At 44.4% G+C, this 25,429-nt stretch overlaps 1 protein-coding gene and 2 pseudogenes across 1 annotated transcript; 2 read left to right on the forward strand and 1 right to left on the reverse strand.

The window, feature by feature from the left end:
- Positions 1–3,689: 3,689 nt before the first annotated feature.
- On the forward strand, positions 3,690–4,767 carry LOC116564679 (annotated as a pseudogene).
- A 9,031-nt stretch (positions 4,768–13,798) lies between these two features.
- On the reverse strand, positions 13,799–24,273 carry ZNF589 (zinc finger protein 589). The gene is given in 8 exon segments (XM_032297900.1): positions 13,799–15,342; positions 15,425–15,607; positions 15,609–16,019; positions 16,021–16,088; positions 16,091–16,207; positions 19,276–19,402; positions 22,896–22,929; positions 24,123–24,273. Coding segments are annotated over 8 exon segments (1,392 nt in total). The 5' UTR covers positions 24,179–24,273; the 3' UTR covers positions 13,799–14,946.
- On the forward strand, positions 24,199–25,098 carry LOC116565027 (annotated as a pseudogene).
- Positions 25,099–25,429: the final 331 nt, after the last annotated feature.

The following is a 25,429-nucleotide window of genomic DNA, read 5'->3' on the forward strand; positions in this document are numbered from 1 at the left end:
GAGGCAGAGGTTGCAGTTAGCCAAGATTGTGCCATTGCACTCCAGCCTGGGCAACAAGAGCAAAACTCTATCTCAAAAAAAAAAGTAGATGAGGTAATGAGGGTGGGATCCTCGTGATGGGATCAGTGCCTTTATAAGAAAAGGGAGACCCGAGAGCTCTGCATGCATGCACCTAGGAAAGGTGCTAGGAGCACAGAGCAAGAAGGTGGTCATCCACAAGCTAAGAAGAGAGCCCTCACCAGAAACCAAACCTAGCCAGATCTTGACCTTGGAATTTCCAGCCTCCAAAACTATGAGAAGAAAAATTTCTGATTTTTAAGCCACTCAGCCATACCATGTAATTTTTTGTTATGGCAGCCCAAGCTGCCTGAGACACATAAAAATGTTCATAGAAGCTTTATTCATAATAACCAAAAACTAAAACAACTCAGATGTCTATCAATAGCAGAACTAATAAACTCTGATATATGCATATAATGGAATTCTCCTCACCAATAGAAAAGAATGAACTACTTGGATCTCAAAAAGGTGCTGAGTCATAAAAAAGAATTCAGTCATGTCTTTTGCAGCAACATGGTTGGAGGTAAAGGCCATTATCTTTTTTTTTTTTTTAAAGACAGAATCTCGCTCTGTTACCCAGGCTGGACGACAATAGCATGATCTCAGCTCACTGCAACCTCTGCCTCCCAGGTTGAATTGATTCTCCTGCCTCAGTTTCCCCAGTAGCTGCGATTACAGGTGTAAGTCACCACACCCAGCTAGTTTTCATGGTTTTTTTGTTTTTGTTTTTTGGTTTTTTTTGTTGTTTTTGGGACGAAGTTTGCCCAGGCTGGAGTGCAGTGGCACAATCTCAGCTCACTGCAACATCTACTCCCAGGTTCAAGCAATTCTTCTGTCTCAGCCCCCCAAGTAGCTGGGATTACAGGTGTGAGCCACCACACCTGGCTAATTTTCATGGGGTTTTTTTTTGGGGGGGGGGGGGTTGTTTTTGTTTAGGACAGAGTTTCGCTCTTTTTGCCCAGGCTGAAGTGCAATGGTGCAGTCTCAGCCCACTGCGACCTCTGCCTCCCAGGTTCAAGCAATTCTCCTGCCTCAGCCTCCCAAATAGCTGGGATTACAGGTGCATGCCACCCCCAGCTAATTTTGTAGTTTTAGTAGAGTCAGGGTTTTACCACGTTGGCCAGGCTGGTCTTGAACTCCTGACTTCCAGTAATCCACTCACCTCAACTTCCCAAAGTGCTGGGATTATAGGCGTGAGCCACCACGCCTGACTGTATTTGTATTTTTTATTTTTTTTTTGAGAAGGAGTCTCGCTTGTGGTCCAAGCTGGAGTGCAGTGGTGCCATGTTGGCTCATTGTAACCTCCGCTTCCTGGGATCAAGCAATTCTCCTGCCTCGGCCTCCCAAGTAGCTGGGATTACAGGCCCACATCACCACAACCAGCCAGTTTTGTATTTTTAGTAGACACGGGGTTTCACCATGTTGCCCAGGCTGGTCTTGAACTCCTGAGCTGAGGCAGTCCTCCTCCTTGGTCTCCCAAAGTGCTGGGATTATAGGTGTGAGCCATGTGCCCAGCCACGGAGGCCATTATCTTAAGTGAAATAACTCAGAAACAGTCAAATACCCCATGTTCTTACTTATAAGTGGGAGCTAATGTGTACACCTAGAGAGAATAGAATAATAGACACTAGAGACTCAGAAAGATAGGAGTAGAGTGAAGGATGAGAAATCACTTAATGGGTACAATATACCTATTTGGGTGATGGATACCCTAAAAGCCCGGAATTCACCACTACCTAATATGTCTATGTAACAAAACTATACTTGGTGAATCTGTGGTGGAACAGATCAAAAGAATGATTGCTTTTGGGGGGCATGATGTAGAGCACAAGGGAACTTTGTTGGATGATGGAAATGTCCTTTATCTCAATCTGGGTAATGGTCACATGGGTGTGTGCATTTGTCAAAAGTCATCCAGCTATACCTTTAAGATTTGTGTATTTTGTGATATGTAGTGTTAGAATTTTTTAAAAAAGACTTGCTATGTTGCTATGTCCCAACACTACCAATAACAAACCCACTAAGTAAAGTTCAGAATTCCTTTGCAGTTCTTTTTGTTCTTAGAATAGATCTCACTGAAGGCGTGTAGTCAGGGTATTCACATTTTATTTAGAGTAATTTTTTTTTTTTTTTTTTGAGATGGGGTTTCACTCTGTCACCCAGGCTGGAGTGCAGTTGTACATTCTCGGCTCACTGCAACCTCCACCTCCTGGGCTCAAGTGATTCTCCTGCCTCAGCCTCTAGTAACTGGGACCACAGGTGCACAACACCATACCCACCTAATTTGTGTATTTTTTTGTAGAAATGGGGTTTCGCTATATTGCCCAGGCTGGTCTTGAACCCATGGACTCAAGGGATCCACCCACCTAGGCCTCCCAAAGTGCTGGGATTATAGGCATGAGCTACCGTTGCCCAGCCTAGATTAATTCTTTTCATCTCTTTGTGTTTTTTCTAAATTTGATATTCAATAAGTTTCATTTATTTCTATTTTGGATTTTTTATGAACTAAATTATTTTAAGTTCATTTAAATTGATTTAACTTCATTTATTTTGAATATGCAAAACATTAACATGATTCAAAATTCAGAACTATAGGAAAAGCAACACTAGAAGTCCCAATCTCTCCCCTTTTCACTTAAACCCTGCAACAGGGGTCCCCAACTCCCAGACCTCGGACATTACCACCTAGGCTCGCCTCCTGTCAGATCAGCAGCGGCTTTAGATTACCGTGGGAGTGCGAACCCCATTGTGAATTGTGCATTCAGGGGATCTAGGTTATGTGCTCCTTATGAGACTCTAATTAACCTAATGATCTGAGGTGGAACAGTTTCATCTTGAAACCATCCCCCATCCCTAGTCCGTGGAAAAAACTATCTTCCATGAAACTGGTCCTTAGTGCCTGAAAAGTTGGGGACCAGTGCCCTGCAAAACCTATTCCCTATAGCAAACCAATTGTAGCCTGGGCAACATAGTGAGACCCTGTCTCTATAAAAAGTAAAAATAGGCTGGGCACGGTGGCTTATGCCTGTGATTCCAACACTTTGGGAGGCCGAGGCAGGTAGATCACCTGAGGGCAGGAGTTCGAAACCAGTCTGGGCAACATGGTGAGACCCCTGTGTCTACAAAAATTAAAATTAAAAAATTAGCTGGGTGTGGTGGTGCATGCCTGTGGACTCAGCTACTTGGGAGGTAAAGTGGGAGGACTGCTTGAGCCCGAGAGGTTGAGGCTACAGTGCAGGTTGAGCCACTGCACTCCAGCCTGGGCAACAGTGAGACCCTGTCTTAAAAAAAAAATAAACAAGAGGCTGGGCACGGTGGCTCACACCTGTAATCCCGGCACTTTGGGAGGCCAAGGCAGGCGGGTCACCTGAGGTCACAAGTTCGAGACCAGCCTGGCCAACATGGTGAAACTCTGTCTCTACTAAAAATACAAACATTAGCTGGGCTTGGTGGCGGGCACCTGTAATCCCAGCTTCCCCGGGAGGCTGAGGCAGGAGAATCACTGGAACCCAGGAGGCAGAGACTGCAGTGTGCCGAGATGGTGCCACTGCACTGCAGCCTGGGTGACAGAGCAAGACTCCGTCTCAAATAAATAAATAAATAAAAATAAAGAAGAGTGTGGCATAAGCATGGGAAAGCAAAAGAAAACAAGGAAGTCTGTGACCATGAAGCAAATGCTTAGCCTCTAATACCACAGGCTTAAAGAAAATGATAGATTAAGACCTAAAAAGAAAGAAAAGGAAGATCCCAGTGTGCTAATGGAAAGAAAATTTCCCCAATACCCTTCCTGCTTATTTGTCCAATATATTACACAGCTGGGTTCACCTTACCACATCCTGTTTGATTCCAACATGACTTTTCCATTAGAGCCAAACTAGACCTACTGCAATCAGTGATGAGCTGTCTGTATGCCAAGTGTATCCCTTGTATAACTGATTGTGTAATAGCTGAAAGTGGAAATTGGGGCAGAAGTACCAAGTGGCTTAAAGGATCACCGAGGATCCAAACTTTGAACGATTACCAGATTACCATGCACAGGAAGGAACCTATGCAGATGACTGCTTAGCACAGAGAGTAACTCAGCATAAGTATTACATTGTAGCCACAAACCCGAGACCTTAAAAAACTCTTAAGATTCTCTCCCAAAATTGGATGTCAAAAACCAAAAAAAAAAAAAAAAAAAAAAGAATCTTAAGATTATTCTTCGAGTTCCTATCATGTACATTTCTAATCATAGATATAATATGGGAACTGATGTCAGATGATTATGGAGCCCTTCCATTCTAATTCTTGCCAGACAAAGTTCCTCTGCCTTTCTTCCACCAGCTTTTTCTTGTTGCTAGTTCATTAAACATGCGATAGAATGTTATTCTATTGAACTCATTTGCTCTAACCTCATCTGACTATGGTTAAATACACTCACTTTTTGATGCTGTTTTGAAATTGATATTTTGTTGCATTTAAAAAATTTAAATGATGGTCAAAGGGTAAGAATACTTTTACTTCTATTGCACAGTGTGGCGAATATAGTTAATAGCAGAGTATTATACATTCCAAAATTGCTAAGAGAATAAATTTCAAATGTTCTGAACACAAAATTCTAAATATTTGAAGTGATGGGTATATTAACTAGCTTGATTTAATTATTCCACATTGTATCCACAGACTATGACATCATTTTGTAACCCATATATTTATGCAATTATAAATTGTCATTTACATTAATAAATAATTTGTTACATCTTTTTAGAAAAATAATTTTTTATATCTTTGTAGTTCAGGTAAAAAACAAAAATAATTTTTAAAATTTTTAATAAAATAAAAGTTTAAAATAAAATGTAAAAGGTGGTGGATGCCTGTAGTCCCAGCTACTTGGGAGGCTAAGGCGGGAGAATCACCTGAGCCTGGGAGGTGGAGGCTTCAGTGAGCTGTGATTGTGCTACTGCTCTCCAGCCTAGGTGACAAGAGTGAGATCCTGTCTCTAAAAAAAAAAAAAAAAGCCCATTGTATTCGTTTCTGGTTTACCCTTCTTACATTTTCTTTTGAAAAAAATGTATGTTTCCCCTTCCTCCTCACACAAAAGATAACATACTTCATAATACTCTTTTGTACTTTGTTTTTTCTTTAACCCTAAATTTTCTTTAACCCAGCTCCAGCTGGGGCTGGAGGCTTGAGTAACACCAAGAATGATTAATCTAGAAGTCACTTCATATAATTTCATAACGGTCTTCTTTATTCTGTCTTGTACAGCTGTACAATACTCCCTTGTGTGGGCATAATCTGCTTAATAACAGGCATTTAAATGGTCTCCAGAATTTTGCTATTGCAATAAACGTCACATTGAACAATTGTGAACATGTGTTGGTTCCCCCCCATCTTTAGCTGTGCACACTAGTTACCTATTGCTACAGCAGCCAGGGAAAAAGAGGGAGGGAAACACAGTCCCGTACCTACGTCTGAAATCGTTCTCACGTGTATCTGCTGCTCTCCACGTCCACTGCTCCATCCTGGCCCTAAAGACCTTCATCTCTTGCTGGATCTCAAGCCTCCCAACTTGTCTCTTCCACTTTCACCATTCAGCCCTGCCCTCAATCCATCTTTCCACACACATTAAAAAAGTATTATTTTTTAGGTTGGGTGCAGTGGCTCACGCCTGTAATCCCAGCACTTTGGGAGGCTGAGGCAGGTGGATCGTCTGAGGTTGGGAGTTCGAGACCAGCCTGACCAACATGGAGAAAACCTGTCTCTACTAAAAATACAAAATTAGCCAGACGTGGTGTCACATACCTATAATCCCAGCTACTCAGGAGGCTGAGGCAGGAGAATCACTTGAACCCAGGAGCTGGAGGTTGCGGTGAGCTGAGATCGTACCATTGCACTCCAGCCTGGGCAAAAAGAGTAAAAGTTCGTCTCAAAAAAAAAAAAAAAAAAGACTGTAATACTAGCAGAGAAGGAAACTTTGAATCATCAGATTCCCTAATAAAACAGGTTATTTAGGCTGGATGCAGTGGCTCACAACTGTAAACCCAGTGCTTTGGGTGGCTGAGACAAAAGCGTGCTCAAGGCCAGCAGTTTGAGACCAACCTAGGCAACATAGTGAGACCCTGTCTCTATAAAAATAAAATAAAATTAGCCAGGTATAGGGGTGTACACCTGTAGTCCTAGCTACTCAGAAGGCTGCAGTAGGAGGATTGCTTAGGCCTAGGAGTTTTAGGCTATAGTTAGCTATGATCATGCCCCTGCACGCCAGCCTGGGTGACAGAATGAAACCGTATTTCTAAACGATTAAAATAAAATAGGCCCTTGACAGCTCAGATGGTAAACCCAGCTCAATAAAGTGACAGCTACAATATGGGATTAGAGGCCCTGGATTGCCTCCTGAATCTCTGAGTGAGAAGCCTGGGACTAAGGAGAATTTCCAAAAGGGCAGAGGGCAGGGTAAGGCAAGAAGGGTGTGCAGCTCAAGAGAGCTGGGGCTGGGGGCTTGAGTAAAACCAAGAATGACTAAAATTGAGAAATTTCAACAGTTCTCCCACCCCCAAAAGTAGAGGCCAGAATTCTCACGCACTTGAGTCAGATAATTCTGGCACTGGGAATGAGAAGGGTAAGATATAATCTCTCCAAAAACCATTTCAGTCATTTATAAACCTCTGTGATTCAAAGTTTTCTCATCATATATGGGGATATCAGTCTCCTCCTAAGGCTTCACACTAATTTTAGGTCCTGGGAGAGAACATAGCTCCTCCCATACCTCTTAGAGCATTTTACAGCAGGTAGTTAGGGCTGGTTTGTCTTCTGGCTAGCCGTTGAAGATTTGTAACTCATGGGCTGAGAACTGTGGGCCAAGACCGGAATTTTAGGTTTCCTGTAGGTTTGCCTGTCCCTACAAAGGTAATACAGGTGATCCTTGGCTTAACAGTGAGGTTGCATCCGAATAAGCCCATCTTAAATTGAAAATATTGTAAGACAAAAATGCATTGAATACACCTAACCTACAGGACATCATAGCTTAGCCTCGCCTACTTAAACGGGTTTAAAACACTTACATTAGGCCAGACAGGGTGGCTCATGCCTGTAATCCAGCACTCTGGGAGGCTGAGGTGGGTGGATTTCTTGAGGCCAGGAGTTCGACCAGCCTGGGAAACGTGGTGAAACCCCATCTCTACCAAATATATATATATATTAGCTGGGTGTGGTGGTACGTCCCTGTAGTCCCAGCTACTCGGGAGGATGAGGTGGGAGGATTGCTTCAGCCCTGGAGGAGAAGGTTGCAGTGAGCCAAGATCATACCACTGCACTCCAGCCTGAGTGACAGAGTGAGACACTGTCACAAAAACAAACAAAACACTTACATTAGTCTAGGGTTGGGCAAAATCAGCAGCAGCACAGTACACTGTAATGTCCATTGTTTACCCTCATGAGTGTGGCTGCCTGGAGCTATGGCTCACTGCTGCTGCCCAGCATCATAAGAGTATCATATTGCATGTTGCTAGCCCGGGGAAAAGATCAAAATTCAAAGTACAGTTTCTACCGAGTGCATATCATTTTCACATCATAAAGTTGAAAAATGGAAGTTGAACCATTGTAAGTGAGGGACTTTCTGTGCTATGGAAGACTGGATGCTAACCGGGTTGCTGGCAGTGCAACCACAGTTGAGAGGCTTTTTTCTTTCTCCCGAAATAACATCTCTTCCCAGACACTAGACATGCTTTTCCTAGATAGCCTCGATCTGGGACATTCATATCTTATCCATGACTCTGAGCCCCAACTCTTTCCTGTCTTTGGATGCTCCAGGTGGGGTTTCCCATAAAAATTCCAATGTAAAGAAACCTTACTTGCAAATTTTAGATAATCCTGTAAATCAAAAATTGCTTTGCTTTGATAACAAAGCTCTCTATAACAAAAGAAAGACAGAAAGAGAAAAAATGAAGAAAGAAAAAAGAAAGATTGCAAGAAAATGGAGAACTTGGATTTAAGGAAACAGGGACAATGAGTATAGACTTTTCTCAAGTTTGATTGTGACTTAAGGAGAAATATATCAAGTTTAGGGAAATTTGGCAGCTTATGGACATTTTGAAGGACTGGTAAAATACGAATTGATTTATAGGCTCTAGTTCTTTGCCAAAAGAAAGGAACAGAGTCAGGATACAGGAGAGTAAGAAGACAACTGAGATTATGAGTTCCCACAGAATGTAAATTTGAAAGGGAAGCCTCCCAACACAAATTCTAATTCAGGTGAGAGTTCTTCCTCTGGTTTAGTGGTCTCAGAAGTCACAGGCTTACACTTCTCTCCCTAATAGCTCTTGTGCCTATGTGATATGGTTTGGCTGTGTCCCCACCCAAATCTCATCTTAAATTGTAGCTCCCATAATTCCTACATGTCATGGGAGGGACCCAATGGGAGGTAATTGAATCTTGGGTTGGGTCTTTCCTGTGCTATTCTCGTGATAGTAAGTCTCATGAGAGCTGATGGTTTTATAAATGGAAGTTCCCCTACACAAGCTCTCTTGCCTGCCGCCATGTAAGACATGACTTTGCTCCTCATCTGCCTTCAGCCATGATTCTGATGCCTCTCCAGCCATGTGGAATTTTGAGTCAATTCAACTTATTTTCTCTATAAATTGCCCAGTCTCAGGTATGCTTTACTAGCAGCATGAGAGACTAATAGACTATGCTTCAGGGGCCCCCAAAAGCAGAGCATGAGATGGTGACGTGTGTGCAGGTAGTCTATTTTAGGAAGGGACCTCAGAAAACAGGCATCAGGACACTAAGAGCGTAAAAGAAGGGAGAAGGGAAAGCCATACCAAGAACAGAGTATTGAGCTGGTTACCATGGTGGACAACAGTGCTTCAATCTACTTGGTGGTCCTCTGTCTCCCACCAAAGCCTAGGAGGCTGGTTGTTTGCCCATTGGTTTCCATCATCCATTGTCAGTGATTTGCCAGGGAGACCTAACCTCTTTGCAGTCCCAGACTTGCATGCTGCCAGAAAGGCTGAGGGGCTCTTGCAGGCTTCCCACACTGCATCAGCAGAGAAGCTCATAGAAGGAACACGAGAGAAAGAGTGAGGAGGTCTTTGATTTCACCTGAGTGCAGCTATGGTCAGGGTAAGAATGTGGGCCAAGAGGACGTGAGATGGAGCATAAAAAGTTGTACAGTGCTGTCCTCCCCTGCCTGTGTTTGGGTCCGCCCATGCGCCAGCTCTGCATGTAGCTCAGCATATCACAGAGCCAGGCAAGAACCTGGTGAGCTACAATCTCTACTTAAGACTCGATATAAGTGGATTAGTGGAAAAGGTAACATTTCCCACCATTGCAACTGGCCCTGAAGCCGTAATTGATTCTTTTTTTTTTTTTTTTTGAGACAGAGTTTCACTCTTGGTGCCCAGGCTGGAGTGTAATGGCACAATCTCGGCTCACCGCAACCTCTGCCTCCTGGGTTCAAGTCAGCTTCCCAACTAGCTGGGATTTAAGGCATGCACCACCACGCCTAGCTAATTTTTTTTTTTTTTTTTGTATTTTTAGTAGAAAACATGGGTTTCTCCATGTTAGTCAGGCTGGTCTCGAACTCCCAACTTCATCATCCGCCCACCTTGGCCTCCCAAAGTGCTGGGATTACAAGCGTTAGCCACCGCGCCTGGCAAATTGATTCTCATTAACCTCCCTCCTTTATTAACCATATTATAGTTCCTGCCCCCCGAGTCAACCCTTACAGGTCGAAGATGCTTACCTACTGGGAAAACATAGACTTTCACCTCCAAGAGCTCAGATCCCTTAGCTGACTTACCCTGATAGAGAGCTGTGATTGCTGCAAGTGCCCATTGTTGCTTATGCCTGAGTATGGAAGCACTCACAGAATCTCCTGGGTTCAGACATACTTGAGTAGCAACATCAGCATGCATGATAATCAGGGTCAATGACCTACATAAATATAATGGCTCCTCCCTTTTCCTGCCAGCCTACCATCATGGGAAAGCCAGAATGACCAAGTTAGTCACAGCATTAGTTTAGCAGACACTTGCTGTGAAATAGGTAGAAATATCTCCCTACTCTGTCCCCAGTAACAAGGAAATCTAAATTCTAAGCTGGAAGGGCCCAATGTTCTAAGGATAAGAAGTACAAATGTTCGCCAGGTACTATTTCTGCAGTGCCTGATCATAGATGTTTCCAGCTTGGAAAACATCAGTAGGTCACGTTGGAATCTTCACATAAAAGGTCTCTGGAGATGGGTCTGGTGTAGCAGACACCTAAATCTTGGTTGTAGCAGAATTAGTCAAAATTTTTTTTTAAGACAGAGTTTCACTCTGTCCAAGGCTGGAGTGCAGTGGCATGATCTCAGCACACTCCAAACTCCATCTCCCAGGTTCAAGTGATTCTCCTGCCTCAGCCTCCTGACTATCTGGGATCATAGGTGCCCGCCACCTCATGAGGCTAATTTTTGTATTTTCAATAGAAACGGAGTTCCACCATGTCGGCCAGGCTGGTCTCCAACTCCTGACCTCAGGTGATCCACCCACCTTGGCCTCCCAAAGTGTTGGGACTACAGGCGTGAGCCACTGTGCCCAGCCAAGTGGGACTTTTGAGCCAATCCAGCGTCCTGTTGTGGCTCCCAGCAGACTGTATAACTGTCATGAATGTTTTACATGCTTGTACTGAGAATGCTCATGTGTGTCACAGGATTCTCCCATCCAGGGACTGTCACATGAAAAGAAGTGATCTCAGTTCCCTTCTGGCCGGTTCAACAGAAAAGACATAGACTCCTAGAAAGAGAAATCACAGCTTTAATGACTTAATGACTGTCAGAGAACTGATTGGACAAGGTCAATAAGGCAGAAACGAAAAAGCCTGGATGGGGAGCTGGGCTTTAAGGATTGGTTCATCTTCCAAAGGTACATTTGGTAGTGAAAAAAAAAAAAAAAGATAACACACTGTGTGCAACTACTATACTATCTGCCAGACACAAAACTAACTTCCATATGACCATTATTTCCTATAAGAGAATAACTTCCAACATTTAAAAATGTTTATTTATACCCATATGAAATGGCATAAGATGATTAGATGTATTTAACAAATTTGTAATTTACTACAAAATAGTAAATTCATTTTCTATTTCATCATTTGTGTACATTTTAGTTAAAATCACATGAAACATTTATTAAGACTTAAAAACTTTTTTTTTTTTTTGAGACAAGGTCTTGATTTGTCACCCAGGCTAGAGTGCAGTGGTGCAATCTTGGCTCACTGCAACCTCTGCCTCCCAAGTTCAAGCGATTCTCATGCCTCAGCCTCCCAAGTATCTGAGATTAGGGGTGCCCACCACCACAACCAGCTAATTTTTGTATTTTTAGTAGAGACAGGGTTTCACCATGTTGGCCAGGCTGGTCTCAAACTCCTGACCTCAAGTAATCTGCCAGCCTCAGTTTCCCAAAGCGCTGGGATTGCAGATGTGAGCCACTGCGCCTGGCCCAGATATACCAGATTTTTTAAATCTTCAGTATAGATTCAGCTTGAGAATAAGAGGTAACATAGAAATCTATAAAAGCTTGGATATTTCAAAAGACAGATACCTCTTCCCATTATCTATTAGAACATTTCAGATTTTCTCACTTGTCAGCCTCCCACCACACAAAATCCTCCCCCATGGAATTGGAACCTCCAAGTTCAAATCCTCATCTAACCATCTCCCTCCCACACATTCATCATTCCATAACCACTCCTTTGGGCTTACTCTTCCTAATCAAATATGGCCCTAGGGAATCAGGGCCCTTGAATCACCTGGAGTCAGAGTGAACAGTGGGATTCATTTCCCCCAATGGTGGCAGCCTCGGATCCCTAATCTGAACCCAGCTTTATCCCAGTCCTCCAGGACCTACACAGGATTCACAAGTCCTGAGTTCTAAGGTTCTAAGAGCCCATGATCCCCCTTAAGACTCATTATAAATGCCCAAGCCTCGCTCCACCCTCACCCGTTTCTTTCCTGGAGAGAGGTTTACCATAGGGCCCAGCATCTGAATCACTGGAGCCAGTTGTGGAGATCTTGATTCTCACCTTACTCCAAGGCCTAGAAAGAGGAATTCCTGAGGCCAGGGCATGAAGGGACCCTCAAAATAGGAAAGGAGGGTTAACAAGGCAGGGGAGAAAATGGAGTGATGATGGAAAGGAACAGCTGCAGAAAACTAGGACCCCTGGGATTGCACTGAGTGAGCACTCCCACAAAGGCTTATGGGAAAGTGGCTTATAAATGCAGACCTCTAAGACGCTAAAACTGTGGCAAAGTGAGGTAGAGCCATTCCTCAGAGAGGGAGAAGGTAGGGAATCAGTGACAGCTGGAACTGACCTTAGGAGGTTCTATCCTTGTTCCCCAGATGTTGGGCAAGTAGCAGAGGTGGCAAGTAGCCCCTCCAGAGCCTTCTGTGGCTCCTCCCAAAGCACTCTCCCCTACCATCCTACCCTGCAGGCACCACTTCAATAAAATTTAGAAAACAAGCCAGGCTCGGTGGCTCACGCCTGTAATCCCAGTACTTTGGGAGGCCAAGGCAGGCAGATCACCTGAGGTTGGGAGTTCAAGACCAGCCTGATCAACATGAAGAAACCCTGTCTCTACTAAAAATACAATATTAGCCAGGCAGGGTGGCGCATGCCTGTGATCCCAGCTACTCAGGAGGCTGAGGCAGGAGAATCACTTGAACCTGGGAGGTGGAGGTTGCGGTGAGCCAAGATTGCGCCATTGTGCTGTAGCCTGGGCAACAAGAGTGAAACTCCATCTCAAAAAAAAAAAAAAAAAAAAAAAGAGAGAAACAAAGGGAAAAGTCAGTGCTGAAGAACAAGTCCACAGGAAGGGATAAAGAACAGTCCCTAAGTATGTGCTGAGGGAGAAGCTGCACTGAGGGACAAAGTTCAAGGAAAGGGGATGAGGGATTTGGAGGGCCAAATACAATGGTAGAAAAATGGGCAGAGCCAGGGAACCTTAGGGGTGGGGTTGAAGGATGAGGTCAGCAGGGAGACAGGCCACCTTGATCTCAGTTTGACTTACTGGGCCCTGCAGTCACTTGAATGAAGCTCCATATCATCCTTCAGAAATGAGCTGTCAGCCCCTACACCAGAAACACCTTTCCCTACCCCTCCCCTTCCCCAGCAACCCTTTACTACGAAGGTCTCACAACACCTCCAGCCTGTTGCTGCAGAGATGAGGCCATTACAGCCCTGATTTCATTCTCTTTTCGAAGAGACAAAGGAAGGGGTAATTCTTGACTAGATGGCATCCAAAGCCATCTGCCCTGGCCTAGACAGAGATACCCTCTGCATCTCTTCCTGTGACTGCCTGGACCTGACAGTCATCTCACTGGGCCAGACCTGTGTGGTGTCTCTACAGTGCTTACATGGATTTTAATAGAAAATGAGGTCGGACGCGGTGGCTCACACCTATAATCCTAGCACTTTGGGAGGCCGAGGCAGGTGGATCACAGGTCAGGAGTTCAAGACCAACCTGGCCAATATAGTGAAACCCCATCTCTACTAAAAATACAAAAATTAGCTGGGTGTGGTGGTGGGTACCTGTATCCCAGCTATTCAGGAGGCTGAGGCAGAGAATTGCTTGAACCTGGGAGGCAGAAGTTGCAGTGAGCCGAGATCGCACCACTGCACTCCAGCCTGGGCATCTGAGCAAGATTCTGTCTCAAAAAAAAAAAAAAAAAAAAATTTTCACTTATATATATAAAATGAACATTTTTTTCTCCCTGTCATGTTTAAAGAGGATGTATGATCCTTAATTTTTCCACTTTGGTTTTCCATGGGAGAAGTAACTTTGAGGTCTTGTGGAATGATGGTGACCCACCCTTCCCCTGCTCAGCAACCCCTAAACACACACACATACACACACTGTGGCTTTTAGCTCAGGCCATGGGAAAGGGGCAGCATTAGGGTTGTAGGCCACGCAGGGGTAAGGAGAAACTACATTCCAGGTACCTCTAGCCCTTCCCCCAACCAGGCTAACCTTGGGGATTCCCTGGAGATCAACCACTTCCAGTGAGAGGGAGTGGACAAAAGTCTCTGGGCCAGTAACTTCTTTTCTCTCTCCAAGTCCTTCTTCCTCTCCAGCATCAAAACCAAGCCAAAGTAATTTGAGGCTACCCAAACGTCTCTCCCCTTCTTTTCTGAAACAAAGAGTCTCTTAGCAAATAAAGGCACTGGGGCCTGAATGGACAGCTCTCCAAGGTACACTCATTGACAGAGGGTGTCAGGTAGGGCTGACCCAGGCCAAGAAGGGAGTAAGGCAAACTGTCAGAACCTGGGCCATATGGGCCCTGGGAGTGTGGGACAGTTGGCTACAGGCCTTAGCACCATTACTGGACGTAATTTAGCCACCTGAGTGTGGCTAAAACACTGTGAACTGAGATTGGAGGATTTAAGAGGAGCTGTGTTTAAATACCCTTAAACCTAACATTGGAAGGTCGATGATGAGGCATTGCTAGTAGTCATCACTGTCATTGAGGGCCAACATGGCATGGCTGTGAGGTTTAAGTCCTGAGTCTAAAGAACTTTTAGAGTGTGGTTAAATAATCTTGGACTTGGGACTGGAGGGTTAGAAAGCGGACCTGGTTAAGGAGTCCCTCAGATCATAAGGCTGGAGACTGAACTGTGAGTAACATCTAAATGTGGGGTAGGAGAAAATACAGCAAAGGCTAGAGATATAGAAAAAAATGAAGCAGAAGAGTGTCACAGAAGCCAATGGAAGAACACAGCGGCAGGAGGAAGTAGTCAGGTGCAAAGACCATTCCTCCAAGAGGACCGTCACTTGGCACCTCTGCTCTCTGAAGTTAGAGCTCCGCCATCTTCACATCTGCAGGAATATAAGGGGTCAGAAGACTGTCCCTGAAGCCCTTAGAACTAGACCGGGTAGGCGTACAGTGGACAGATTTGACTCCCAGTGTCTCTTAAGGGGCCACTTCCAACCAGCACCTTACCCTCACTCCCTGTGAAGGCTTCTCCCGAAGTGTATCCACTGATGTGAGCTGAGAGTGGACTTGCGGCTACTCGCCACACGTAAGGCTTCGCTCCCGTGGGTGTCCTCCAGTGTGTGTTGAGGACTCCCTTGCTGTTAAATCCCCATCCACATTCCCTACATACATAAGGCTTCTCCCCTGAGTGTGTTCTCCGGCGTGACTTGAGTGTCGACTTCCGGGTAAATCCACACCCACACTCCTCACACACATAAGGCTTCTCCCCTGAATGTGCCCTCTGATGTATAAGGAGAGTGGATTTATCACGAAAGCCTCGCCCACACTCTCTGCAAACAAAAGGCTTCTCACCTGAATGTATCCTCTGGTGTTTGATGAGACACGATCTCCTCACAAAGCCTCACCACAGTCCTACACACGTAAGACTTATCCCCTGTGTGAATTCTCTGGTGCTGAATGAGGTGTGACTTGTTATAAATGCCTCACCCACACTCCGTGCACATAAATGGCTTCTCCCTTGCGTGTGTCCTCCGATGTGGGGTGAGGTGTGACTTGCGGCTAAAGGCTCACCCACACTCTCCACAGACGTTAAGGCTTTTCTCTTGTGTGCGTCCTCTGATGTCTGATGAGCTGTGACTTCTTGCTAAAGCCTCGCCCACACTCCCTGCACACCTGTGACTGTCTTTTATCTGAAGATTTTTCCGCGATGACTGCCTTCTGTCTGAACAGGTTTGACTTCTGGCTAAAAGCTAGTGCATACTCTCCAAACCTTACGGCTCCAAACCCTGGGGTTTTTGCCCTCTTGGAAATTCTGTCTACTTCCTCAGAGCTTGCATCCTGGGCTGGACTGAGCTGGATCTCTAATATTCTATTGCCTCCCTGAGAGCTTATTGGTGGTCTCTGGAACAGGCCAGAGAAGCCCACTAAAGTCCCTCTCTCATTTATACTCCAAAACAAGGGTCTGACGCTTCCTTCCACTCGTTAATCTTTTGCTTCAGCTCCCCCTGTGATTTTTATCAGAAGGACGATGTGGCTGTGGCTGATCCTCCTGGCAGGGATTTCCTGGGTGGGTTGATTTCCTGCATAAAATCCTGGAATAGGATGATTGTGTAGCTCATCTTGGCTAAGGAATTGCTGACTGCCAAAGACCACAGGGCAAGAGGGACAGGTATGGACTTCTGGCTTTGATTCTGCTGAAGACAGAAAGTTCCCAGAAGAGTCACAGGAAGGGCTGACTGGGCTCTTGTTTTATGAAAAGACCTAGCCCATTAATCATTCTCAGTGATTAAAGTCTCTCTCCCCAAGATGTGCTGTGCAGGACCTATATTTCCATTCAACTTCTTCAAACTTTTGATTTGGAAATCATTTCAAATATACAGAAAAGTATAAGAATATGAATAATACAAAGGGCCAGGAGCAGTGGCTCACGCCTGTAATCCCAACACTTTGGGAAGCTGAGGTGAGCGGACTGCCTGAGCTCAGGAGTTCGAGACCAGCCTGGACAACATGGTGGAACTCTGTCAAAAAAAAAAAAAAAAAAAATCCTTGTTTCCCATGATTAGATTAAGATTATGCATTGCACTCCATTTTTACATATTACATATTTTACTTTAATCCAAAAAAAACCCACAATCAAATCTATTCTATATATTATCCCAACAGAGAATCTTCCAAGTAGGCATCTGAGACATCCTCAGCTCTGTAAATATCTACAATTATACTAAAATTATCCTCTACCAGCCGGGCGTGATGGCTCACACCTGTAATCCCAGCACTTTGGGAGGCCAAGGCAGGCAGATCACCTGAGGTTGGGAGTTCGAGATCAGCCTGACCAACATGGAGAAACCCTGCCTGTACTAGAAATACAAAATTAGCTGGGCATGGTGGTGCATGCCTGTAATCCCAGCTTCTCGGGAGGCTGAGGCAGGAGAATCGCTTGAACCCAGGAGGCGCAGGTTGCAGTGAGCTGAGATCGCGCCATTGCACTCCAGCCTGGGGGACAAGAGTGAAACTTCGTCTCAAGAAAAAATAAAAGATAATTTTTTAGAAGATGGAATGTGTGGATCTCATCTGGATCCTGATTCAAATTTGCAAAAACAATTTTTTGAGATAATCAGGTAAATTTGAACATGGATTAGGTGTTGGATGATACTGAAGCACTACTAATAACTTTGTGAGTTCTGGTCATGATACTGTGGTTATATAAGAAAATGTCCTGGCTGGCATGGTGACTCACGCCTATAATCCCAGCACTTTGGGAGGCTGAGACAGGCGGTTCACCTGAGGTCAGGAGTTCAAGACCAGGCTGGCTAACATGGTGAAACCCCATTTCTACTAAAAACACGAAAAACTAGCTCGGTGTAGTGGTGCCGCACCTGCAATCCAGCTACTGGGAGGCTGATGCGGAATAATTGCTTGAACCCAGGAGACAGAGGTTGCAGTGAGCCAAGATCGTGCCATTGCACTCCAGCTTGGGCAACAAGAGTGAAACTCCGTCTCAAAAAAAACAAAAAAGAAAAAAAGAAAATGTCTTTATTTATTGGAGTTTCATTGTGATATAACAGGAGTGGTATGTCATGATATTTGAGATTTGCTTTAAGTAATTCAGCAATAAAAGAAAAAGTGATGTAGAAAGAAAGGGAAGGATGAATCAAAGACGAAAACAGCTTAACACCTGAAATGGATCCAATGAGATCCAAAGTTTCAGCATCAAAATTAGTTTGAATCAGACTATTTTAAGGCAATTTTAATATATTCTTCAGAATCAACAAAATGTATGAGCATAAAGATAGAGAATAACAAGATCAGATGAAACAAGGTAAAAACAAGACCAAATCAGACTGGCCAATTGAAAGCAAACTTAAATGGATGAGTCTACACTGAAATAGAAGTAGGCAACTGAGTTAGAAGCCAAATGGATTGAAATGAGCCCAATTCAAATTAGAGAGAAGCAGTGCAATATAGGTCTAAGTAGATGCAAAGAGAACAAATCAGAACTATTTAATTCATAGCTACATCAGATGAACATAAGCCTTGAGAAAGCAGCTGACAGGAATTTGTAACTCTGAAAATATGACTCTCATCAAGAACTCAGGAATATCTAGAATACTTTTGTCCTTGCCAACCTAATAATCAATTTTAGTTTTTAAATAAGTGAATAAAAACATGATGTATGCATGCCTGTAATCCCAGTACTTTGGGAGGCCAAGGCGGACAGATCATCTGAGGTCAGAAGTTCTAGACCAGCCTGACCAACAAGGAGAAATCCCATCTCTTTAAAAAAAAAAAAAAAACATGATATATGATATCCAGTAATCTATAAACATCAGACTGACAGATTTATACCTTAAACCTTAAACATTTCCAACTCCTAGGTCATAGAAGGCATCTCTTACAACTCTCCTCCTTGTTCTCTGTGCTCCAACCACTTTGGCCTCCTTGCTTTTCCTGCAAAGGACTAGGTATGCTCCTGCCTCCAGGGCCTTAGCACAGCTTTCCCCCTGCCTGGAGCAGTTTCCCGACAGACCCACATATCCAACCTCCTTACCTCCTTCAAGCCTTTGCCCAAATGTACTTCCTCATAGAGGCCTACCGTGCTCACACAATTTAAAAGTTCAGCCAGGGCCGGGCGCGGTGGCTCAAGCCTGTAATCCCAGCACTTTGGGAGGCCGAGGCGGGTGGATCACGAGGTCAAGAGATCGAGACCATCCTGGTCAACATGGTGAAACCCCGTCTCTACCAAAAATACAAAAAATTAGCTGGGCATGGTGGTGCGTGCCTGTAATCCCAGCTACTCAGGAGGCTGAGGCAGGAGAATTGCCTGAACCCAGGAGGCGGAGGTTGCGGTGAGCCGAGATCGCGCCATTGCACTCCAGCCTGGGTAAAGAGAGCGAAACTCCGTCTCAAAAAAAAAAAAAAACAAAAAAAAAAAAAAAAGTTCAGCCAGTTGTCTTCATGCCCGGGCCCTTCAGATCTTTCTTAATCTCCTGTACTTATATTTATATATATCTTTTATATATATATATATATTTTTAGCTATGTAGCACTTATTATCCTTCGACATATATAATTTACCTATATATGCTTCTTATTGTATATTGTCAGTCTGCCTATACGAGAATGTAAACTCCATGACAGAAGAAATGCTTAATCATTCTATTCACTAATATGTTTTAAGAGATTTAAAACATTGCTGGCACACTGAATATAGTCAGGAAATACTTGAATGGAAAGATGAAGGAAGAGAACATGTCCTTACCCAACGAGACCAGATTCCTGAGATTTTCCAGCATCACGTCTTTGTACACGTTCCTCTGCTCAAGGCTCAGTCTCTTCCACTCTGCCTCAGTGAAAACCACAGCCACATCCTTGAAAGTCACTGGTCCCTAAATCAACCAATAAATTCATATTCATCAAGTCACCGTTAAGATTCACAGAGAGAATGGAACTGGTGGTCTTGGAGAATGGGCGCAGTGGCTCACACCTGCAATCCCAGCACTTTGGGAGGTCGAGGCGGGAGGTTCTCTTGAGGTCAGGAGTTCAAGACCAGCCTGCCCAATATGGTGAAATGCTGTCTCCACTAGAAATACAAAAATTAGCTGGGCGTAGTGGCACACGCCTGTAGTCCCAGCTACTGGGGAGGCTGAGGCAGGAGAATCACTTGAACCCAGGAGGCAGAGGTTGCAGTAAACCAAGATCATTCCACTGCATTCCAGCGTGGGTGGAAGAGTGAGACTCCATCTTAAAAAGAGAGAGAGAGAGAGAAAGAGAGAGAGAAGCCAGGTGGGGTGGCTCACGCCTGTAATCCTAGAATTTTGGAAGGCTGAGGCAGGCAGATCATCTAGGTCAGGAGTTCAAGATCAGCCTGACCAACATCATGGAGAAATCCCATCCCTACTAAAAAAATACAAAAAAATTAGCCAGGCATGGGGGTGCATGCCTGTAATCCCAGCTACTCAGGAAGCTGAAGCAGGAGAATCACTTGAACCTGGGAGGTGGAAGTTGCGGTGAGCCAAGATCATGCCATTGCACTCCATCCTGGGTAATAAGAGCAAAACTCCATCTCAAAAAAAAGAAAAAAAGAAATGAATCTGGTACTTGGGAGGCTGAGGTGGGAGGATTGTTTGAGCCCAGGAGTTCAAGACAAGCCTGGGCAACACAGTGAAACCCTGTCTCTTTGAAAAGTAAGCAAAAATTAGCCAGGTATGGTTGTGTGCACCTGCAGTTCCAGCTACTCAGGAGGCTGAGTTAGGAGGATTGCCTGAGCCAGGAGGTCAGGGCTGCAGTGAGCTGAGATCACACCACTGTACTCCAGCCTGGGTAATGAGACCCTGTCTCAAAAAAACCTACACCATATGCTTTTTCATCTTCAATTCTATTCTCTTCAAAATGAGTATTCAGTGGTGTTTTCTCTTTAGTTACACTTGAAAGGTGGCATTGCCGTCAGATACCAAGGGAGTCACCAATCAACTTACTTCTACTGAATTCAAGCATTATTTGCTCAGTGACCAACTGCTTCAGCCTGTGGGTATTCCATGACACTCCTAACTTGCACTAGTTTTTTTTGTGTTTTGTTTTTTTGAGACAGAGTCTCACTGTCACCCAGGCTGAAGTGCAGTGGCGTGATCTCGGCTCACTGCAGCCTCTGCCTTCTGGGTTCAAGCAATTCTCCTGCCTCAGCCACCCAAACAGCTAGAACCACAGGTGTATGTCACCGCACCTGGCTAATATTTTTTTGTTTTTTGTTTTTTGTTTTTGTTTTTGTTTTTGTTTTTAGTAGAGATGGGGTTTCACTATGTTGGCCAGGCTAGTCTCCGACTCCTGACCTCAAGTGATCTGCCCGCCTCAGACTTGCCTTCGATTTTTAACCTCACCCTGTGGACTTTGGGGAACATTTGCACATTATTCCCAGCTGCCTCTGATCACCTTGAGTACCTCTTTTCTGACTCAGCCTCTTCCTCCTGTTCTCAGGTATACATCGATCTTCTTGCCCACCTTCTAAGTGGTCCTTGGCACTCTAGGAGTTGGTAATGTATAATTCCAGGTTCTAAAGCTAAACTAATTGAGCTTCTATCAGATCAAAGATGACAGTAGGGGCTGGAGAAGCACAGGGCAAAGTTACCAAGCCAGAGTTTCTTAGCATCCTCCCGAGAGCTGGGCTATAAAAGAGATTTACTGAAACCCAGCACCGAAGTGTAGAAGTAGAGAATAATAATGACGCTGAGCTAAGAGTAGGAAACTGTAGATGCTGAAATCCTTGAGTGTGTGAGAAGTTTTGGGAGGGATGTCACATCTATAGCCCAGCAGCCCAGGCAGTCAGGCCGCATGGCACAGTGTAGGAGGGAGGACAAAATGTCTAGACAGCAGGTCAGGACCCAGGATTAGGCAGCCAAGGCCTGAACGGGCAGTGATGTGGGCTGCTGTCCCTTATACGCTTTCCATGACCTGCTGCTTCTGGCACATTCTGATTCTCATATTCTCAGCGATCTTTCCCCTTTTCTTTTTATATCCCAGGTCTCATAATTTATCTTGCTCAAGCTTTGTGTCTTTCATGCTTCAGCATTCTCTCCATTTCTCTCTTAACTCCTCTCCCCATCTAGTTCTTCCACTGAAGCATAAAACCGGCTCAGCTACAATGGAAGCTAGGCTTTTTGCACAGTGGATGTAGTAGAAGCCCAGTCTATGGAGTCAGACCACACAAGTCCAAATCCCAGCTTTGCCACTTACACAGTATGTGACCTTGGGAAACTTACATAACCTCTCTGTGTCTTAGTTTCCACATCTATAAAATGGGCTTGATAATGACACCTACTGTCAAAGTCATGAGATTAAATGACTTAATAAAGATAAAGCACTTATATCAATGCCTGACATGTAGTAAACATTTCCTATTACTATTTGCTATAATTAAGCAATAGAATGTTTTCTATTTAAGTGAAAACTGATTTTTAAAATAAGTAAATAATTTTTGGTTCTCAAAAAGTAATCAAACATTCTGTCCAGTACAACAAGGCAAGAAAAGGAAGTAAAAAGCATAGAGACTGTTAAGGATCCCTATTTGCCAAGGACATGGTTTTCTGTGTAGGAAATGCAAAGGAATCTATAAAAATAATTATGTGGTTGGACGTGGTGGCTCATACCTGTAATCCTAGCACTTTGGGAGGCCGAGGTGGGTAGGTTGCCTGAGTTCAGGAGTTCAAGACCAGCCTGGGCAACATGGTGAAATCCTGTCTCCACTAAAATGCAAAAAAATTAGCTGGGCATGGCAGTGTGCACCTGTAGTCCCAGCTACTCAGGAGGCTGGGGCAGGAGAATCACTTGAACCCGAGAGGGAGAGGTTGTGGTAAGCCAAGATCGAGCCACTGCACTCCAGCCTGGCGGACAGGGCAAGACTCCATCTCAAAAAAAAAAAAAATTTTTTTGTAACTAATAAGTGAGTCCAGGAGGATTGAAAGATACAAGATGAACACACAAAAATCCATTGTATTCCTACAGATTAGCATCAACCATGTGGAAACTGAAATTAAAAACATAATAGCATTTATAAGCCCTACCCCAAAAATGAGGTGTCTAACATAAATCCAACAAAACAAGTATAAAATCTGTACACTGAAAACTACAAAATGCCAATGGAAGAAAAATCAAAGAAGATCTAGATCAATGGGGAGACACAGCATGTTCATAGGCTGGAAGGCTCTACATAGTAGAGATGTCAGTCTTCCCCAAAATGATCTATAGATTTAACAAAATTCCTATCAAAATCCCAACCAAATTTTTTTGTAGATTTAGACAATTTATCATATAATGTATATGATAAGGCAAAGAAACTAGAACCAAGTAAGAGGGATCACTCTACCTGATATTAAACTTACTACTTAGTATTTGATCACTGTAATACTTGAGACAGGGTATTGACGGAAGAATAGACACACAGATCAATAGAAGAGAACCGAGAACCCAGAAAGAGAACAACACAAATACCCCAAATTGGATTTTTGTAAATACAATTCAATGGAGAATAGACTTTTCAACAAATGGCACTGGAACAACTAGACATTCATAGACAAAAAAATTAACCTCAACCTAAAACCTCACACTTTATATGAAAACAAATTCAAAATGAATCACAAATTTAAATATAAAAATGTTAGAAGAAAATACAGGAGAAGATTGATTTTGGGATCTAGTGCTTGGCAAAGAGTTCTTAGACATGACACCAAAACCACAATCCATGAAAGAAAAAATAATAAACCAGACTTCACCAACGTTAAAACTGTTTTTGGTGGCTCATGTCTATAATCCTATCAATTTGGGAGTCTGAGGCGGGTGGATCACCTGAGGTCAGGAGTTCGAGAGCAGCCTGGCCGATGTGCTGAAACCCTGTCTCTACTAAAAATACAAAAATTAGCCAGGCTTGGTGGCACATGCCTGTAACTTCAGCTACTCAGAAGGCTGAGGCAGGATAATCACTTGAACCCAGGAGGCAGAAGTTGCAGTAGGCCAAGATTGTGCCACTGACCTCCAGCCTGAGTGACAGAGCAAGACCCCATCTCAAGGAAAAAAAAAAAAAACTTTTTTACTCTAGAAGACCCCATCTCTTCCAGAAAATAGAAGCGGAGGGAACCTTTCCTAACCCATCCTATGAATCCAGCATTACCCTAATAACCAATCTAGATAAAAACATTAGAAATTAAAACTATAGATCAATGTATCTCACAGAGATGGAATACCCTCCTCCCAAAATACAAGCAAATCAAATGCAGAAATGTATAAGAATAATTACACACGGGCCGGGCGCGGTGGCTCAAGCCTGTAATCCCAGCACTTTGGGAGGCCGAGGCGGGTGGATCACGAGGTCAAGAGATCGAGACCATCCTGGTCAACATGGTAAAATCCCGTCTCTACTAAAAATACAAAAAATTAGCTGGGCATGGTGGCACGTGCCTGTAATCCCAGCTACTCAGGAGGCTGAGGCAGGAGAATTGCCTGAACCCGGGAGGCGGAGGTTGTGGTGAGCCGAGATCGCGCCATTGCACTCCAGCCTGGGTAACAAAGATACCACTTTTATAACCAAAAAAAAAAAAAAAAAAAGAATAATTACACACCACACTTGGGTTTATTATAGTTTTGCAAAGCTGGTTCAACATTTGAAAATCAATCATTGCAGAGGTCAGTGTTGGTTTTTCAAGATGATGGCTTCAAGGCTCTGGTGTCCAGCTGTGGGCAGGCTCCCCATGGGCTCCTAGCAGGCCAGCAGTGACCAGCTGGTCTCCACTTCCAGCTCGCGGGTTCAGGGAAGTGGTGGAGATCCAAGAAGAGAAGTCAACTATAATTGAAGGCCATATCACAGCGACTCCCAAGGAGAGTCCAAATCCTCCTAACCCCTCTGGCCAGTGCCCCAACTGCCGCTGGAACCTGAAGCACAAATATAGCTATGATGATGTTCTGCTGCTTAGCCAGCTCATCTGGCCTCACGGAGGCATGCTGGCCTGAAAGATGACAGGCCTACCCTGGGAAGAGCACCCCAAGATCAAGGAATGTGTGAAGATGGCCTACAGGGCAGGTCCATTACCAAATCATGAGCCTCGGCTTCCTGAAGGAGTTGTTCTGAAAAGCAAACCCCCAACTCAACTGGTACCTGCCATGCGGGGTTCCCTGCTCCCTCAAGCCCATCTGCAAAAAAAGTCCCCCACTGGAACAGGGTGCTCATGGCTCTGGGGTCACCCCTCCTGAGGGACAATGCCTGCTACTCAGGAACACCTTGGAAGCTGTATCACTGAGTGCAGGGCTTCCAGAGTTCCTCCTGCACCAGCGCTGTAGAGTAGGAGGCCTACTCACAAGCCCTCGGCCACAGCTACACTCTTGCCCCACCCCACCACGATGGCCTGGCCCCTCTGACATGGATGGACAGGGGACAGTGGGACAAACTCCAGTACCTATGGCCTGCCCAGTAGCAATGCTGGGAGCTAGAGCCAGGCAGGGCAGTTGGGTCCCTTGGCAGCTGCTGTGCGGCTTGGGCCACACTCAGTGCTGGGGACAGGAGTTTTGCACAATGGAACGTCATAAACTAGGCTCATGGGCTAAAAAAAGAAAAGAAAAGAAAATCAATCATTGTAATCCACCATGTCAATAGGTTAAAGAAACAAAATCATATGATCATGTGATTTGATGCAGAAAATACATTTGACAAAACCCAAGACCTAATGATTATAAAAATTCTCAGCTGCCAGGTGTGGTGGCTCATGCCTGTAATCCAAACACTTTGGTAGGTTAAGGCAGGAGGATTATTTGAGCCCAGGAGTTTGAGACCAGCCTGGCCAACATGGCAAAACCTTGTCTCTGGTCGGGCACAGTGGCTCTCACCTGTAATCTCAGCATTTTGGAGGGCCAAGGCAGGTGGATCACCTGAGGTT

The sequence above is a fragment of the Sapajus apella genome, unplaced genomic scaffold (genome assembly GCF_009761245.1).
Source record: "Sapajus apella isolate SASKATOON/1434 unplaced genomic scaffold, GSC_monkey_1.0 scaffold38, whole genome shotgun sequence".
NCBI lineage: Eukaryota > Metazoa > Chordata > Mammalia > Primates > Cebidae > Sapajus > Sapajus apella.